We start from the raw sequence: 18980 nt of genomic DNA on the forward strand, positions 1-18980 counted from the left end.
GCCGGAGGTCGATAAAACGGCGCCGTGGGAGGAAATCGACGTCCACAATGCAAGAAGGTAGTCGGTGGCCGGTGCCGCGTTCAAGTGCCGTTGGGGAAATTGACAATCCCATCCACGCGATACTTCGCTTCAAAAACAAAAACACTTAATTTACACTTGACCATGAGAATATATTTATTGACCAGTGCTACTGTATGTCCACACATACACAAAGCGCAAATTGTTTCGGTCAGGACCAAAACGATGATATCACTGGGCAAGTGGCGAATCAACGAGTTTTGGGTGGAAAGCGAAGGCAGCATCGGTCAGTCTCCAACGACTCACAGACAACAGGAAGACAATACACCCACCGGACACTTCGTTCGGTATCCTTGACACAGCCCCAACAAGCGTTGTACTTTTCTTTTGGGATGCTCCTTCCTCATGTCACTTTACATTTGCTGCTTTCGTACTAATGAGGTTTACATTAGCTTTGGGTTGAAAGGGTGAGAGCACCACCTGCCCTTCCAGTCTCACTTCACTTTATGAAGGCGACAAAATATGATCCACCAGCTTTTATTCTTATTAATTTATTATCATATTGCAACTCTTGGTATAAAAACATACAAAAGATATTTTTCAAAAAATCCCTCATAGTCCACAATAATGCATATAAAATGATGAAACATTATCATGATAGGCACAGATAAACACAAGTGGTATAAAATCACTATTTCATGACTATCGCATACTCGATTGTGCAATACAGCTGTGAGGAATATGTTGTAGCCAAGCACACGCGTGTTTTTATTGTTCCTTCATGCTGATATTCCAGGCAAAACGAGAAGCGACGATAAGTCGTGTCGATTCATCATTTCTATGAGCATTGGAGGCAAAATGGAGCAGTGCGCTACATAGATGCAGCCACACGAGGCGCTGCTGAGGAACCGCTGACAAGGAAGAAGTTCCCTTTTTTTCCCCTCATATGACAATGTCTTCCTTTTGGTAAAATTACAAATTTTCTTGAAATATTATTTACTTTTTGTAATTGTCTAATTTTGTTCGAATAAAATTCTGATATTTTGTTGTTGTAAAATCCCGACTTCATTCTGTTGAAATTTAAACAATTCTTGAAACATTACAACTTTTTTTGTGATATTATCACATTGGTATAAAATACTAATTCAATCGATTATTCTATATTTTCAAAAGCAGTTATTTCAAGTGGTCACTTCAGCTACAAATCCTGAAACTCTGATAGTTATCTGTGGTAAAATACCCTTTTTCCTGATGACCAAAAAAAAAAAAAAAAAAGAATTTCAACCATTAATCATCGGATGAGATAGGAGCCATGGCGACGATAGGTTGTAAAATGTCTAAAACCAAACAGGTGCGGTCAAAATTACAATCACATAACCACAAAGTCCTCCATTTAGTTTTGGTGGGTCTTTTTCACTTGAAACTTACAAAAATAGATGTAGAAAAGTACAAAATGCTTTTAAGGCAACATGGCTTTGTTTGTCATCTGTGATGAGCAGGGCTGGAGAACCTTTTCAGTGTCATTAGATTTAGTAGGCATGTCAATCATGAATAGTCCCATGAAAAAGTCGCAAAAATTATGTGCGAAAAGATGAAGTCTGCCGTTTTGGTCTGATGCGGCCATTTTAGGATCTGTCATGGGCATTTTGGAGTCATGTCAGCCATTGACAGAGATTATCTCCCATTGCTAAAAATGCAAAAACTGCAATCTTTGAAATTTACTCAGTAGCTCTTAGCCACATGAAACTAACTTGGTGGGCAGGTCTATCATGAACTGGGGAGGGATCCATCCATCCATTGTCCGAACCGCTTGATCCTCACTAGGGTCGCGGGGGGTGCTGGAGCCTATCCCAGCCATCTCCGGGCAGTAGGCGGGGGACACCCTGAATCAGTTGCCAGCCAATCGCAGGGCACACAGAGACGAACAACCATCCACGCCCACACTCACACCTAGGGACAATTTAGAGCGTCCAACCAGCCTGACATGCATGTTTTTGGAATGTGGGAGGAAACCGGAGCACCCGGAGAAAACCCACGCAGGCCCGGGGAGAACATGCAAACTCCACACAGGGAGGCCGGAGCTGGAATCGAACCCGGTACCTCTGCACTGTGAAGCCGACGTGCTAACCACTGGACTACCGGGCCGCCCCTGGGGAGGGATCCACAACTAAAAAGACACAGTACGTCAGCAATGTTGGTTGGAAGTGGCCATTTTAGGAGACTTTGGGCCATTGCAGGGCTCTTTGAGGCAAAGTTCTTGAGATGTTGTCCGATTGCCCGTAACCTTTAAATCCGCCTAAATTTGACAGCTGGACGACGCTCAACCCAACTACTGAGTTTTCATGTGTGCGTGGGGGCGGAGCTTACCAACAAAGATTGGTGACGAAAATTCTCTCGTCCGTGTGTGTGTGTGCGTGTGTGTGTGCGCGCACAGTGTGGGTTCGCCAGCCCTGCCATGAAAATTTGCACTCCCAAGGTTAAAAAAAACAAAACAAAACAAAAGTTTGTAAACTTGAAGACACGTGGTCCTCTTCTGATATTCCTGCTTCCTTTCCCACATCAAAGCAGACTCCTTCGATCCAAAGGTCTTATCGTGGGGGCTCACGAGCGTCGTCGCTAACGGTCCTGTACATTTGCAGTGAGGTCACCTCCACCTCCTGGGCCTTGACGTACTGGGCGCGCCCCGCCGGGCTGTACCCGGCCGAGCGGCCCAAGGGGCTGAAGCCGGATGCGGCGCGCCCCGCGTGGGCTAAAGCCGAGGGGCGGGGCGGGGCGGGACGCCGCAGGAAGCGGCCCGACGTCACCAGGTCGCCGTAGCCCTGCGCGTGCGAGAAGGCGTAGCCGGAACGACGGGAGCTGGTGCGGCGGATTCTGGTTCGGCGGGGGAGCGGGGGAGGTGACGCTTTGGCCTGCCGGGCCTTGAACATGACCTGAGAAGAGGGGCGCGCACGTTCATACAAAACATTGCAGCTGCGTGGCGGCCCCCGTCGAAATGAGGGTTGGACCGTTGCACCCCACTCGGGTGCTAATCGGTCACGTGATGACAACATTTCCTTCTTTCGCTGAGGCACATTTTCGGATTCGCCTTTCTCTTTCTTCTTCCTCTACTCTGTTGTCTCTGCGCCAGGCTTAGAATAGTTTGGGCGTCTTCATCATCGTTAGTTTTCACTGCGCTGTTTTGATTCGTTTTCAGAGCTAGCTTGTTTGTATCCCCCCAATCCATCCATGCTGTATTTTAGTTTAGCTTTTTTCTCCCCAATCTTGTGTATTTCTTGTTTTGTTGTTTATAAATGTAGTTTTAATTTTGCTTAGTTTTCAGAGTGACTTTGTTCATTTTAGTTGCGTTATTAGTTTTTCCCAATCTTGTGTATTTGTTTTGTTGTTTAAATGTATTTCGTTTTCAGAGCTACTGTGTTCATTTCCCCCCCCCCCCAACAAAAATGCTTCATTGTAGTTGAACCGTAGTTTAGTTTCAGTTGTTTTTTTTTTCCAATCTTGTGTATTTCTTGAGTGCAAGATTAAAAGCAAAAATAATAATAATGACCCAAGTGTGGTGTTGCGTAAACTCAAAACATACGTGACAGTATTTGCAAAACAAGTAGGCGCAAACCAAACGCTGACAAAAGGCGAAAACGGCTCCCGGCTGTGTGTTCTTGAGACTTTTGTGCGTGTCACGATAGACAAGCCGAGCACGTTTCGCACCTTTTCACGCATAACCGGACCTAAATTCAGCCTAGCAGCAAGTGGAAGCACCTGGTTGCCATCACAGTTTTTGGTGTCAACCGATCCCACGCTACCTTCTCTTTGTCCTCGATCAAATCCAGTGAAGCGGTCGATCCGTTTTTACCTTGTCATTGATGGTGGGGCGGAGCAGGATCAACAGGAAGCGATAGGTGACGACAGGAAGGATGCACAAAATGGAGGTGAGCCCAATGGTCAACCAGACGTTGGGCTGACTCAGCGTGTTCCTCGCGGTGCCTGAACAGATTGGACACCAACATGCCAGGTTCAAGTTGACTAGCAGGAAATATTGGATGATAGTTTTAGAATTTCACCGAAAATTCGCCCTATGACCTTCCTCCTGTCTTCTTATTGGTTGACTTAGGCCGAAGGGGTGAGCGTTTCTTCCTCCTCCCTCGCTCCCCGCGCAATTTTTACTCCGTCAACATTGCATTTGACACATCAGCATGAGATACGTGTCGGATCATTTGAGGTTTTTTTTTTCCCTGACCATAGGTCCAGACTGACGCGGCGGGAAAGCGTCGTCGGTGGCGGCGAGCGTTCTCGGCATACCTATGAAGGGGAAGGCCGAGGGCAGCACGAGGAACAGGCCGTTGCTGTACATGGTGAAGGTGACGGCGAAGTACATGACCAGGCTGCCCACCACAAAGAGGCCGTTCACCGCCGTCCAGTAGGACATCTCCAAGCCCAGCTGCACACAGGCGCGCAAGTCACGAGGGCCGTCACCGTAACAAAAGTTGGGGACGGTACCTGGAGGGTGACGGCGAAGAGCAGGCAGGTCTGCGTGAGGACGGCGAAGGACTGGTAGTCGGCCACATCCCGGCCGTCGGCGCGGGCCGCCTGACCGACGGCGGCGTACGGGATGAAGAAGAGCACCAGGGAGCTGTAGCAGCTGTGCAAGGCGCACTTGAAGAAGGCCATCTTGCTGAAGTACAGGTTGAGCTGGCCCGGCACGTACAGCCGAGGGTGCTGGAAGCTCCACGCGTCGTTCACGTCCTTTTAGCCCCGCAAAGCCCATTGAAATGCATTCTCGCACGGGCCGAGAAAATTGCGGCCGTTGCCCGACTTTCGGACGAAAGCGGCCGACGGGGCTCTCTCACCTGATCGAAGAGGCTCATTCCCAGCACAGGTAACGCCGTGTACACCAGATTGTACAGCGTGATGAACAACTCGTCGTACACCGTCTGCAAGGCGAAAGCCACCTCTCATTTCAACTTCCAAAAACAAAAAATAACATATGAACAAGCCACAGAGAAAAGCAAAACAAAACCAGAATTCATGAATTAAAAATGTTGAGACATTCACTTTAGCGAGATTTGAAACGAAAAGTTCAAGCATGCGGTCAGTTCAAAATCGTGCTCAATATAAAAAAAAGTATTTAAAAAGATGATAACATTTAAACGACAGTGAATCAACCACCCCCCAATATTCAAAAAAAAAAAATTAACGTCCGCTTGAACAAAAAGAAAAAAAAGATGTGCCATAAAAACCAATTCAAATAAACATGCTGATAGAAAATTCATGCTAAAACAGACGCAATAAAACCAAATTTGAAAAAAAAAAAACCCACCAAGATTTTAAGGTCTATTGAAATTACAAATATAAAAAGGTAATTAATAGAAACATTCAATTAAAACAGATCTAAAACCCTAAATCAAAATGACACCAAAAATAAAATTAGAAGAGAAATGACACAGAAAAAATTCGAACTTAGTAAAAAAAAAAAAAAAAAATGATTTGAATGAATAATAATCACAATACCAATCATCTTAACCCAATTCCAGGGATGAATGGGTGACAAGCTCCCAGAGTGAAAGGAGCCAGCATCCCTCGAGTCTCACCTGTGCGGAGAAGCCGCAGAAGAAGGCGTACCAGAAGTGGACAAAGGTAAAGGTGAAGTTCTTGTAGAAGAAGTAGCGAAGAAACTTGCACATGCGCAGGTAGGACCAGCGGCCGTGCACCAGCAGGAGGCGCTGCAGGAAGCGGAACTGCGCGAAGGAGTAGTCGCTGGACAGAACGGCCTGCGTGCCCTCCTGGCCCGAGATGCCCACGCCGATGTGTGCCACTGGGGGGGGGGGGGGGCCGAGTTACTCCCACTTTTGCCCAGCGCACGGCAAACGCGCTGCTCTCAACGCGGCCGTGCCAAAAGGGCGCTCAAATGAGAAGGGCGAACGCAGCGATCCAAATCTGTTGGCTCGGGCTCACCTCACCTTTGATCATGCTGACGTCGTTGGCGCCGTCGCCGATGGCCAGCGTGACGGCGCGCTTGTACGTCTTGACCAGCTGCACCACCTGCGCCTTCTGCAGCGGCGTGACGCGGCAGCAGATCACCGCCTTGCACATGCACGCCGTGCGCAGGAAGTCCCGCTCCATGCTGCGGTCCAACGCGTGGGCCTGCCAAAAAAAAACAACACCAAGGGAACACTCCATGAGGAATATCACAGATGGAAGACCTCAAGCCTCTCATTGTTGGTATTTAGCAAGAAACATGACGTTTGCTGCACATCATTTGCTTCGGCGGGCCACATGGGATGATGTGGCGGGTCAGGTCTGCCCCCTGGGGCCTTGAGTTTGACACCCGTGCAAGATGAGCAACATGCCAATTCAAAAAAAAAAACAAAAAAAAAAAAGGCACAAAAGGTCAAGGGGTGTACCAGACTGTGTCCATTGATGACGAGGCCAAAGTCGCCGTTCACCGCTTCATCCGCGATGGCTCGCGCACTTTTTCCCAGAGTCCTCGCTGGCAAAAATGCACAATCCTCAGCGGCACCGGGTTTCATGGACCCGCGTGCGTTCCTGCCATACGTAAAAGAATCTAACTTGTAAAAAAACAAATAAAATACATATCGTCGCAAATCTGCGCTAGCTACCTGAGCTCCTGTCTGACGTCCTCCGGCGAGTTGCCGCCAATGACAAAAACGTCGTTCATCTCCTCGCTCAGGAGGTTGCATGAGTAGCCAATGTTTTCCGCCGTTTCTGCGATGTAAACAATATTTTATCCATCCATCTGAGCATGATATCACTATTCATTCGAAACACATCCAAATAGCAACAACAATTGAAAAAAGAACCTACCTCCGTAAAACAAATACACAAATCAATGCATATGAATCACAAACAATGAACGCAAGTGGATGAGTCTGTTGGACTCAAGAAAAGAAAGGAAAAAAAAAAAATTCACATTAGAATTTCCCAAGGGGCGACGCCAGAAGCCATCACCCCAAAAATGGGAGTTTTTGCCCCGCGCGCGCGGTGGATATTTGTTTTGAAGCGGATACCTTGCTTGTCGCCCGTGAGAACCCAGATTTTGATGTCGGCTTTGGACAGCTGCTCGATGGTCTGCGGCACTCCGTCCTGCAGCTTGTCTTCTATGGCCGTGGCCCCCAGCAGCTAGGCGGGCGGGCGCAACGGCTTAGCGCACGGCACCGGGCGGCGGCGGCGTTCACGCGAGGCGAGGCGAGCCGGCGGCCTACCAGCAGGTCGCTCTCGATCTCCTCGTACAGCTGCTCCAGGTTGGCCTCGCGCTGGTGCGGCGCCACGCTGGCCTCGTGGTGGCGCCGTTGCCACCCGAGGAAAAAGTCCTCGTCCAGGTCTTTGTAGGCCAGCGCCAGGGTCCGCAGGCCTTCCCCCGCAAACTCCTGCGGAGGCAACCCGCACACGTCAGGCAACTTCTGCGGGCGGGCGCGCCCAAACCCCGAGAGGCGGCGACCGCTCTGACGTTGAGGTGCTCCGTGGTGACGTCCATCAGTTTGGCGCAGGAGCGGTGAAGCCTCTCGTAGATGATGGTGTCGGCTCCCTTGCAGTACAGCGACAGCTTCCCCTCGGGACTGCGAACTGGTTTCAATTGCAAGGAGACAGCCGAGAAAAAGCCGCTTTTCATCTGAAAGTCGCCTCGAGGCTCCGCTCAAGATTTTTCGGGAATCCCTTGCCCAGACGGCGACATTTGAAAACGTGCGGTTGATGTCAACGGGCCTTTTTTAATCTCTGCAAATGACGTCGTAAAGTTAAAAAAAAGGACGGAAACAAAGAGCAGAGTGTGAATACTTTTTGCCACCCGAGGAAAAGGAGCACATGGGTGCCTTACTCGGGTGACGTTTTGCCAGTGGAAAACACCAAAGACATTCCGTCCTTTTTTTTTTTTTCCTTTTCGATTGAATGCAGAGCAGGGATTCAATCGCATCGTGCTTCTGTCAAAGCGGCTGGCGAGTCTTCGACCCAAGTACAGCCTTCCGCCGCCTCCATCTAGCTTCCACAAAAGATTTCGTATGGTCTCGGCGAGCTATCGTAAACGCGCATTTGTTGCCAGCCCAAACGCAAAAAAAACGACCTCCCGGAACGGCGACCGCAAACGCCGAGCGCCGCCCGCTTCTAAAGCGCCGGCCTCGTACTGAAGTTGCTTACCGATGACGGACATCCTCTTGCGGACATTGTTGAAATCCAGGATGGCCAAGAGTTTGTAAGTGCACTGCTGGCCCATTTCCACAACGGAGACGCTGTCGGGCGTCCGCGAGCGGAAGACAAAGCCGAAGTTCCTGGCGGCTGTGACCAGGGCGCCCTCATCGGGCGACTGGGCCTGGTACGAGAGCTGGCCTGCAGAGAAGGCCCGTCGGGTCAAAAGGGCGCAGGAAAGCCGGCGCCGGCTCACGCGCCGGCGGGCTCACCTTCTTTCTTCTCCTCCGCCATGACGGTGTGGCAGAGGGCGAGCAGTCGGAAGAAGGCGTGCACCTCGGGGATCTCCAGCTTGACGGCCTCCACCAGGGCGTGATCGTGGAAGGTGAAGCGGGGGTCCGCCAGCGGGTTAAAGGAGAAATCCACCGTCTCGGTGTGCTGCTCGGAGACACAGCGGGTGTCATGGAGACTTAAAAAAAAAAAAGGCATCTTGTACTAAATAAAAAGAATTCTAGCTTGGCACCGTCAGGAGGAAAGCTTTGATTTCCAAATTTGGTCACCCCCCCCCCCCCCAAATCTAACCTACTGCTCAGTCCGCATGTCAGTCTGTTCTTTTTACGATTTATTGAGCAATTGGCAGCAATCGGAAGCAAAATTGCACGTTCTCCCCGTGCTTGAGTGGCTTTTCTCCGGGTGCGATATTGCCTCAAGCCAATTTTGTGCACCGACTGCTATTCGAAAGCCCCCCCCCCCCACCTTGATTGTTTTCAAATCCAGGAATATCTCAGACAATAACGGGCAAAGCTACGCCATGGCTGAAAAGACATGAACGGGAGCAACAAGTTGAATTAGCTTCCAAGACTCACCGCGTTCACTTCCAGTCTCTGGCCCATGCGGTCCAAAAGGTCGCCTGTGAACAAACACCAGCGCAGCGCTCACGTTCACTGCCCGAACGGCGGCCTTCCTTTCCCCGGGCCCGCTTTCCTCACCGTACGTCTTGCCGTTGATGGAGCACTTGTTGAAGGTCATGATGTTTTGCGTCAGCGTGCCCGTCTTGTCGCTGAACACGTACTTGATTTGGCCCAGCTCCTCGTTCAGCGTGGTGGTGCGCGCCTCGGCGGGGGTGTCGCTGCGAGAGTGGTACATTTTGCGGTCCCAGTCGATGTAGAAGCTGTTGCCCAGGCGGATGAACTCCACGCTGGAAAAGGGGCGACGAATCAAATCAAAACGAAACGCAATGGGCAAATGGTTGCTGGCCAACAACAAGTCTGCCTCTGATTGTAAATGCAGTACTGAAGAAGTCCAGCGCTCTACTTCAGCTGAATGTTTGCAAGCATGCACAATTCGTCATCAATGTTGGCTGTTTTTATGAGACCGTCAGGTATTTTCTGCATGTGCATCTTTCGGCACAGAAGACAATAGGGGAAAAAAAATTAAAGAAGGCAGAAAGCACACAACCCGCCCACAGCTCCACCTCAAAAAAAAAAAAGAAGACGGGTAACTACCTTGGCCTCACCTGACATAGAGCGAAATGGGCACCACCGTGTTGAGGATGATGACGTAGGACCAGAAAGTGAGAAAGGAGGAGAAGGCGGCGTTGTGGCCGTTCTGCCTGGGCAGGAAGAGGGTGAACGCCGAGCCCTCGCCCAGCTCCCAGCAGTAATTGCCGATGGCCAGGATGGTACACATGAGCGCCAAGAAGCCAAAGATCTGCAAAGGGGAACATTCAGGACAGGGCTGCAAACTGTGTGTCTACGATGCTGAAAGGGGGGGGGGGGGGGGGGGTTCCCAACTTGCGTTGCACAAATCCAGCGGGCGCACGCAATGAAAAGTGTGATGGCCTGGTATGAATCACAAATTGAAAAAGGGGGTGTGCCAACTCTGTCATGGATGTTGGAGGTGGTCTGTGGCTTAAAGCAGCCGAGGGGAATTTTTTTTTTTTTTAAATATCTAACACACGGAAACCCATTCAGGGCAAGCAAGTTCAAAAGTGAAAACATCTTGTCAGAAAAATGCCATTGACTCGCACAAAAAAATAAAGAAGGGGGTTGAAAGGGCCTTCTCGCGGTGAGGATGTCAATTTGCAAGGCTTTTTTTTTTTTGCGGCTATGCCTGCTCATTGGGCACGGCGCCATCCGATTTTGAGGATCTCGTTTTATCGCTCTCTTCCAGGCGGACACATGACACAAACGCGCTCACGCAGAGAACGAGGACGTTCATCAGCCGGTCCACGCTGGTCCTTTTGAAAGTGCTTTTGCCACAGTTCTGCATCAGCTTGGTTTCGGGACCTGGAGTCGAAATCAAAGAGCTCAGATCATGACGTGACGTTCCTTCCAAGAAGTAGCGCGCCCCACCTCCAAAGAGCACCAGTCCGAAGCACCACTCGGTGTTCCTCAGGGTGCAGCCTCGCAAGAGGATCTTTTCGTTGTCCAGGGCGTACTTCTGCCCTGCGTAGGCCAGCGTCCCTGTGAAGCGATCCAGCCGATTGTTGGGAGCCTCGCAGAGGACTTCGCCTTCGTGACACAGGCGCAGGGTCGGGGTGGGGGGGGCTTGAGCTGAATTCGAATGCCGTTAAGGATTTGTTTGCTTTTTATTTTTTCCTCCTACCATTAAAGCCCGCCAACTTGCTGACGTCATCGCCGAGGTCCCCGGTCACCGGCAGGGCCTGGCGTACCTTCAAGTTGGTCTCACTTAGGAGGAGGAGAGGAAAAGTTTGGCCAAAATGAGGGCGGTGGGTCGCGGAGCGGGAGCGGGACCGAGACCGGGCGGTGGGGCTTACCCGTCCAGCTCGGCTGTCTCAATGTAGATTAGGTTGAGCGGTTCACTGCTGGACAGCAGGAGAAGGTCGGCCTGAGGAAGCGGTTTGAAGAAGGAAAAACATCAATAGTGAGCTTGGCTAGCTAAAATTGGCTGACGAGAGCTTTCTCCAGAACGCCGTCAAAGTTCACACAGTCCAAGCACATTTCGAACGTGTGCACTGCGAGCCTCGCAGCCTCACCGTGACAAACTGGTTGTTTTCCAGCTTGATGATGTCTCCCACCTGCACGTCCATCCACTTCTCGCTGCGCAGTCTGGTGAGCGGAAACGGGATGTTAGCCTTGAGGGCCAAACAAATGCCCAAATACGGGCGCCCGATTGCCAACAGGAAGTGTTTCCCGCCGGAACTCGGCCGGACGGCTCAACGATCACGGGCTCGCTGGACGAGCGACGTGGTGCGAGCTCGTCGAAACATCAGACTAAGCGCTCCGCACCTTCCGTGTGTGATGAGAAAGCGGCGCCGTTCATTTAGAAGCAAGGTCAAGCCCCGCCCGCTCAAAATACACGAGAGACCCTCAGTGGCCTCAGGCACGGCAGGGCCGTTGTTTTCTAGAATCCGACTGACAAGGCCGCCGATAAAACGGGGAAAAAGAAATACTTGCTTTCCATCGATGAGGACTTGAACTTTTCTGTTGTTGACTTGATTGTCACTCCGGTGGCGATTCTAGAAGCAAATAAAACGGTGATAAAAAGTCTGATGATTTACCCGCCCCCTTGCGCATTCGAGCGACTCTGGCCCCGATTCTCGGTGAACCCGAGCTAATGTTTAAGCCGCGACGTCGGCCTATTTCGGGTTTGCTTCTTGTTTCTGGCCTTCCTTATTAGCGCTCGTCAACCATTTAAGAGTAAAAGGTCGCGAGGGCATCTCGCGAGGGAAGCAGTTGACTTCCTCCAACAGCGTGACCTATTAGCTCGTCACCAAAAAAAAAAAAAAGGGAAACGAGCAGTTGCTTGCGAAATCGGGAGGTGACGCAATTGGCAGCGTCGTGGGAGTTCAGTCAGCGCCCACACATCTGCCGCGAGTCAAAGCCATTTGTAAAAAACAGCATGCAGAATTACACTGGGAAAAAATACAGGAAGTCAATTAGGACACAAAAACCTGTAAAAAATATATATAAATAAAAACAGCATGCAAAACTGCACGGGGGGGGGGGGGGGGGATTCAGCGATACAGCGAATCCGCGAATGGGTGAACGGCAATGTAGTGAGGGAAATCTGTGTTTGATTGATTCAAAGAAATCAAGGCATACAAAGTGAAGCCCCGAAACAAAATCGACTTCTCAGCAGGCAATATGCGGCCCGCTGGAGCAGACGCTATCAATTTTGCTACCTCTCGTTGATCTAAACAAAAAGAATTGAGGAAAAAAAAAAAAAGCAACGAAAAGCTCCCTTACGCGCTCAGCGAGCGCTCTACCGCTTTAGCCGTGTACCCCCAAGACAAAGCACAGACTTCAAATACGGTTTCCTTCGAAGGCTAAACAGGCGTGAGGAGACGGCTAAAGGTGGCCGAGGCGCTTACGATGTCATCGGTGGCATCCTTGGCAGCGGTGACGGACAGCACCAGCGCCAGGGGCACCACGGTGGTGAACCAGGACAGCGACGAGATCTCGGGAATCACCTGATGGAGAAAACGAGCGGAGCTAAAACGCCTGCAAAGTGAAAAGAAATTTGACCGCCCACAAAGAACAGCTCTTAACAACTCCGCCTTATTTTTGGGGGGAGTGGGGGGGGGGGGGGTTGGAACAAATAAATACATCCACAAGTATCAAAAACGAGGCTTCCATATCACGATCAAGTGACAAGTGGGGGCGTGTCTGCTGGATGCGCTGAAACCTCGCCCCTCCCAAATGTCAACTGTCAATCAAATCATCGATGACCTGCAAAAACGGATACAATGTCACCGAGGATACTAATAACTTCATGTTTGAGCTGTGAAAATGTATCCGGTTCAAGATTGCGGCAGCTGCGATATACACGGCCGGCCGGGTCTTGGCATGCCACCACAAGGAGGCGCTCTAAAGCGGTCGCGCTAGTCAGAAGCCCTGGTCCACACACGGTCGAGTTGAACAAGTTGAAATTCTCACCTCCCTTTCTCTGTGTAGCGTATGCTCACTGACGGGCAACAACGAGGCGCTCTAAAGCGGACAAACGCTAACGCGAGCAAAGGCGCCGGAGCCCTTAAACCCGCGTGTGTTATCCAGAAGCAGATGGCAACCTTTTTGGGCCGCAGAGACGCTCAAAACACAAGTTAAAATCACACGATTTGTTCCGGCGACTTAGCGGCTAACGTTTTCCGCAACCGGCGCATTTAATTCGGTGACAACGAGCTGCCGAGGGGCGAGGAGCGCGTTTCGGGATTGGCGCTCCCGGCGTACCTGGAGCACCAGCAGGAACAGAAAGTAGGCATTCGCGATCCTCTGGAACTGCTCAAAGAGGTTGAGAGGTAGGAAGGTGAAAAAGTTGTACTTGGAGGTCTTGATGCCATTCGTCTGCGGGGGAGAAAGCGCACGGTGAGCTGATCAGAGTCAATCGAAACGAATGGGTGGGGCAAAAAAACAAACAAACAAACCCTAACTGAAGCTACATCTTATGTTTCTAAAAGATGAGCTTTCGGGGTTTCATTTTAAATGTAGTTATTTCGGTACTGCTGCAGGTCCACACAGAACGAGGAAGCTTGTCGTAGACCGGACTTTATGACACTTTTGCTTTATTTGACTATCTGTTAACTGTTTTGTGAAAGCGCGAGAGAAATCAGCATGTATTGTATTGTATCTTGCGCTCCACAAATTCCTCATACATGAAAAAAAACAAAGACGGCAAAAGTCACAGCAAAATCTAAACGGACCCCGGAATGACGTGGAAGGCCGGTCGGTGCATGGCAAGCTTTGAATTTCATGCAACTTTCTCGACTTGGTGGATGCGCTTTGATGGCGCAATTTGGCTCTTAACACAAATAAAAGGCGAGAAAAGTTGTCGCGTGCTGAGATGACGTGTACATCATGTGGAAGGTTGTCACAATACAGAAACAGGCGTGCCGTGGACTTTTTTGTTGTTGTTGTTGTTTTATATGCGGTAGATGTATTTTTTTTTTATACAAAGAGTTTTGTGTGTGCGTGTGTGTCGAAGCATTTCGCAAATGTTGAACGAGTGAGTCCAGGTGCTTGTGATTAGCTGCAGGACTGGACCGCCAACAAAAGGCACACAAACATGCCAAACAAAAAGCAAATGGGCACTTGCATCTTTGCGTCGGAACGTAGCGATCGACACTCACAGCATATTTGAAGGAGAGGTTGTATTCGCGGTCGTTGGCCCTCAGCTTCCTCTCCAGCTCTGACATCAAAGAGAAGCATCGCCAACGATGTCATTCTTATTCAAACCCAAAAATGTGTTGCTATGAAAATGAAAGTCTCATCAAGCTTACCTGGCTCTTTCGTCCTGGCACAATGGAGGCCAAAGGACGACATCTTCACTTCTTTGCTATCTGTTCATCATCTTCGTCGGCGTCGCCGTCTGTGGAGAAGCGCCAACGTGAACGTGCGCCCCGGCGCGCGAATCAAAGCTCAGATGCGATCAAATTTGGCCATAATGCCTCAAAACGCATGCTGACGGGTGACTAAATTGCAGGCGTATATTCTTTATCCTCTGTGTCCCGATCTGTGCTTTTGTCGCCGGCGTGAGATTTTGCTCGCGGACCTGCTCCGTTCCGTCTTCTTGCCTTCCAAAGTGAACAAAATGTAACTGGTATCTACGGACCTGCGCTCACGGCCCCCCCCGAGGCATATTTAGATTTCCTGTCACGACATTGCCAGGAACTGCCGTATTGCGCTCTTTGGCATTTCCTCGCTTGATAGCATCGCTGACACACAATTACTCATGTTCTTTTTGACTCTTGTTGTTGTGTTTTTTTTACGTTCTCGAACCGCCTGGCAATCCTCAGAATGCGCGCGCGGGCGTTTGAAAACAAGCACACGGCAACGTGCTGAGCAAACACGTCCGCACGGAGCGTCATAAAGAAACCGTTAACGAGCAAGAAGGAAGTTCCAATCCCGCACGTTGCTTCTGGCGGTTTTCAGCTGGCTTTGCGTGCCGTGCCGCGTTGTGTTCCCCATCCCACGGTGGAGTTTGATCAAATTTGCATGCGGCATGAGCGGGGCCCGCAGATGGAGGAATCCGCCTTCCCGGACGACCCGGCTGCAACGGATGCTCGACAATGTTAGTTTTAGATGATCATAAATCAGGTTCATGATGACAGAAGTCAAACAAACCCAAAAGAGAATCTCGAGCGGTGAGGCACACAGACAGCTCGGCGTCTCGCTTTGCTTTTTGCGAAGGTGGTAGCACACGCAAAAAAAAAAGCCTGCACAGAAACCTCGTGCTGCGTTTAGGTGTCCAAATTATTGTTGTAAAAACCGAACGATGACTCGCAAACCCTTTTTTTTTTATTTTTATTTTTTGGCGCCCTTGGAGCGTCGGGTCACCGCGGCGACGTCATCCGACAAATAGCCGGCGGCAGGAACGCGCCTTTGGATGGGAACTCCGCACACACGTTTGATGACACGCGGCAGGCCGGCCGCTGCCTTGGGGTCCTTGAAACACAACACATGCGCCCAAGACAAACAGTCCACTGTTCACTCACTGAACTCGGCGGTGGCTCGGTTTATTTTCCACGGTGACGCAAGGCTGCCTGACAGGAAGAAGCCTTTCAAACCTGCCACAGTATCGTCGAGGCGGGCGGGGGGACTTTCCAGGGCTTACCGCGTCGACGCGGCGGCTGGCAAATGAGGCCGCGCTTGCTCACCGAGGTCGGTTCGACACGCCTCCCGTGACGTTTTGATCCAAACGCTGGCGTGGGACAATAAATGGCGAGCAAAGCGGCGAGACGTTTCATTCTTGAGTGACTCGAATTGGAAGACGGGTGGGCGAGGTTGCTTGTGTTTTTTTTTTTTTTTGCAACCAAGAACTCCCGCCTGAACGCCTCCGGCGAAAAGCCGATGAAATGAACTCGCCGATCCAAACGACATCCCATTTAACTGTCGTTTAGCGCGTTTCAAAAAGTCAACCAATTTTCAAGCGGCCCTTCCATTTTTCAGTGCTCAAACGAAAAAGTCTGGACACCCCCGGCGGTACTTCATCCGATAGGTCGGTCAATGGATGCGATCGTTGGTTTGGTTCCCGAGTTATTTGGTTGGCATATCGCTGCGTCGTTTGGGAACGTTGTTGCAGCTCAATTGGGAGGTTTTTGTTGTTGCTGTTGTTTGTTTGCTCTGTTGGTCCATCCTTGGGAAGATCGGGAGATTTGAACATTTCAGCTTTCAAAATCATCAGATCATCGATGGGAGGGTCCGGCAAGATGGCAAACAAAGCTGTGCTCAAAAGAACACATTTTGGAGAAAGAAATCCCGAAATCCTGCTTTGACGAAGTTGTCGGTGTGAGCCTCAGCCCCCCCCCCCCCCCCCCTTGATCAGTCCTCCCAAATAAGTGAGCGTGCCCTGTCGCATTCTTCCATGAAACAATGGTCGGCTGCGCCAGATAAGGCAGCGGCTGGATTTCCTCTGTTGCGTCTCATAGCGAACGGAATGAGAAGGGAGGGGACGAGGCAGAAGGTTTTGGCTTCCAGTAAAAGGGGGAAAGAGTGTCCCGTTTTGCTTTGATGAAAGCAACTCTTTGGCTCTGGCTTTCGAGGAATGCTCCGGCATCTTCCCGGGCTGATGCTTTCTCACGGGCTCCTGCTTTTATCAAAGCCGCCGGCTAAGGATATCAACGACAGAGCCTGCGAATCGTTGCACCTGCTCCCTCCCGCTCCCGTCCACGTCGGAAGAGTTCAAGCGCCGTCGGCTTGGCCTTTCGGCCCGCGACAGGTTGCTTTCTCCTTTGCTGAATGGATCGAGTTTGGACTCTTCCGTAAACGGAATGTCGTGATTGCGTTTTTCTTCAAATTCCATGTGGCTTCCTTCCGGTCCTGTCCCGTTTGCGGCCTCTCCTCCAGCCCGGCGCACGCGGTTCGTTCTTTGCTTTGCCGTCGGATCCTTGTTGCCGCCTCGCGTCGTTTGCTTTGTCACGGTGCCGTGTTTTGGACTTGGTCGCTGCTTTGGTTTGCGCTTTTCCGGTGTACCCGTACCATCGTTGTTCTTCATACATTCTGTTCGGTACTCTCCCCTTCTCCCGCCTCGCTGCTTTTTTGGGGGTCCTCCGCCACGGCGCGCCGTATGACACGGCGGGTGGGCTTTGTATCCATACAAGAGGATTTCGGCACTTGCAATCGACAACCTCCCGCGCAAAGATAAGGCAAGATCGGTCGGCATGAGGCGTCTCCACTTTGAGGACTAAATCGAGCGGCCGTGTCCGCCACTAGACAAGTGGCAATGCGATTGGTGGCCACCTGGAGCTGCGTTTAGAAAACACACTGATTTTGGAAAACGTCAGTGACGTCGGGGACACTCGACAAAATGACGAGACGTCTTTCTGTAAACGTCCAGGTTGGACTTCGATGGATCGAACCAAACAGTGAAGAGAATTTGGAGCGTTGGATAAACCTCACGCAAGCAAGCGATTGTGTCAACATTTAAAACCGACGCGTTTTGTTATTGTTGCGAACGTCCCCGATTGTCCTTGACTAACGAAACGTACGCTAATTTAGAGTCTTGGATAAAGCGAACGGACGGGTCTTCGGACGCATCAACGACGTGTTTTTGCTCGTTGTTGCATCAACTGAAGAATCTTCAACGCATTTAAGGTTGAAGTCGAATCAAAGTTGGCCTTCGCCGGACCGGACGGGCAGAAAGGCGCCTTTGCACTTTTTGACTGAGGTCCATGCGACAATGGCAACACCCGGCCGGTGTGTCGGGAGCGCTGAACAATCGAGCTCTGAATAATTCACCCGACACCTCGGGCCTCTTCTCATTTTACCTGATTAAACCCCCGACCTTTGAATTGACCTCTGTGAACGAATGAACACGGCCGTTGGATCGATTGGAGATCAAATGGCCGACTTTCACAAAACTTTCTTTGCCAGACGCCTACGATACGCTGCGCAAAATCACGATGATCACATGATTTGGGATTGGGATTATCAGCAACATTTTCCAAAAATTGAAGCCGAATGACTTCCACCGAGGATCTTAAGTTTCAATTGCTTCGTCAGCGGGCTAGCACACGTTCACAACAACTATTCCACCAGTTTCTCGACTCATTAGTCAGTGCAGATTGCTTCCGTCTTTGGAGTTGTTGGCTTCTGGTTGCTCGCCGAGCTTCGTGAAAATGACCTGACCAATTCATGCTTCCAATTGCAGTAGCAAGGATGACAATTTTGAGTCTCACAAAGTACATCTGTTGGCAGGCAATTCAGAGGTGTTATGTAACATCGAGAACAATCATCTGTCGACGCTTGACCCTTTAGTGCGTTTCCTATGCCACTGAACACCTTTTCGCCAGTCTGTAAACGTCCAATCATTTTTCCTGTCATGGGCAACCTAAGCTTCCTCAAAAAGATGATTTTTCAGCACACCTCATCGCAAATTCAAGCACTTCTCCTCTTCATTTTCAACTCAGCCCCATACAGATATGTTCAGTTACACTTCTACTGTACAATTTTACTCCTTCGGAGTAAAAGATGATGTTACACCACAGACAAACGAAATCAAATGAAGCGAAATCCGATTGAAAATGAGTCACCGAGCACTTGATCCACTCACACTCGAGCACTTTCCATCAAACTAAAAATGCAAGCTTTCGTCGCTCAAGAAAAGGAGAAGCTGATTTGGGCCAACTTTTTTCTTGTTCACAACTTCAGCTCACTTGACTTTCACGCTTTCAAGAGTGCAACTAGACGGGAGGTTGGGTGGGGTGGGGGCGACTTACCTCGATCGCCGAGCCGAGGAGACAGCGCCGTTGCTGCTGGGGATGAACGGGACGCCTTAGCGCTCGGAGGAGCCACAACGAAATAATATTTTCCTTTAGCGGTACTCTCGTACGTCCACCAGCCGCCCACATCCCTCCTCCTCTCGGCAAGTTAAGC

At 50.4% G+C, this 18980-nt stretch overlaps 1 protein-coding gene across 3 annotated transcripts; it reads right to left on the reverse strand.

Moving 5' to 3' along the window:
- Nucleotides 1–553: 553 nt before the first annotated feature.
- LOC147204466 (putative phospholipid-transporting ATPase IM) lies at nucleotides 554–18980 on the reverse strand. Of its 3 annotated transcripts, XM_086112269.1 has the most exons (28): nucleotides 18824–18980; nucleotides 14387–14475; nucleotides 14237–14295; nucleotides 13341–13454; nucleotides 12485–12583; nucleotides 11568–11629; nucleotides 11147–11219; nucleotides 10928–10998; nucleotides 10756–10838; nucleotides 10503–10661; nucleotides 10348–10436; nucleotides 9665–9858; nucleotides 9138–9346; nucleotides 9015–9058; nucleotides 8421–8586; nucleotides 8161–8349; nucleotides 7478–7593; nucleotides 7233–7397; nucleotides 7038–7149; nucleotides 6630–6735; nucleotides 6414–6555; nucleotides 5970–6153; nucleotides 5601–5824; nucleotides 4860–4943; nucleotides 4510–4755; nucleotides 4312–4450; nucleotides 3866–3996; nucleotides 554–2948 (listed from the first exon to the last, which is right to left on the reverse strand). In XM_086112269.1, the coding sequence occupies exons 2-28, from the start codon at nucleotides 14427–14429 to the stop codon at nucleotides 2607–2609; spliced, it is 3645 nt and encodes a 1214-aa protein (XP_085968395.1). In that variant the 5' UTR covers nucleotides 14430–14475; nucleotides 18824–18980; the 3' UTR covers nucleotides 554–2606. The 3 variants fall into 3 exon arrangements, with proteins under 3 accessions (XP_085968395.1, XP_085968394.1, XP_085968393.1); XM_086112268.1 differs by having other exon boundaries at nucleotides 10348–10613; XM_086112267.1 differs by having other exon boundaries at nucleotides 10348–10661.

Source organism: Hippocampus guttulatus, chromosome 5 (assembly GCF_054856545.1).
Source record: "Hippocampus guttulatus isolate MCC_2025c chromosome 5, RoL_Hgut_1.0, whole genome shotgun sequence".
In the NCBI taxonomy this organism is placed as follows: domain Eukaryota; kingdom Metazoa; phylum Chordata; class Actinopteri; order Syngnathiformes; family Syngnathidae; genus Hippocampus; species Hippocampus guttulatus.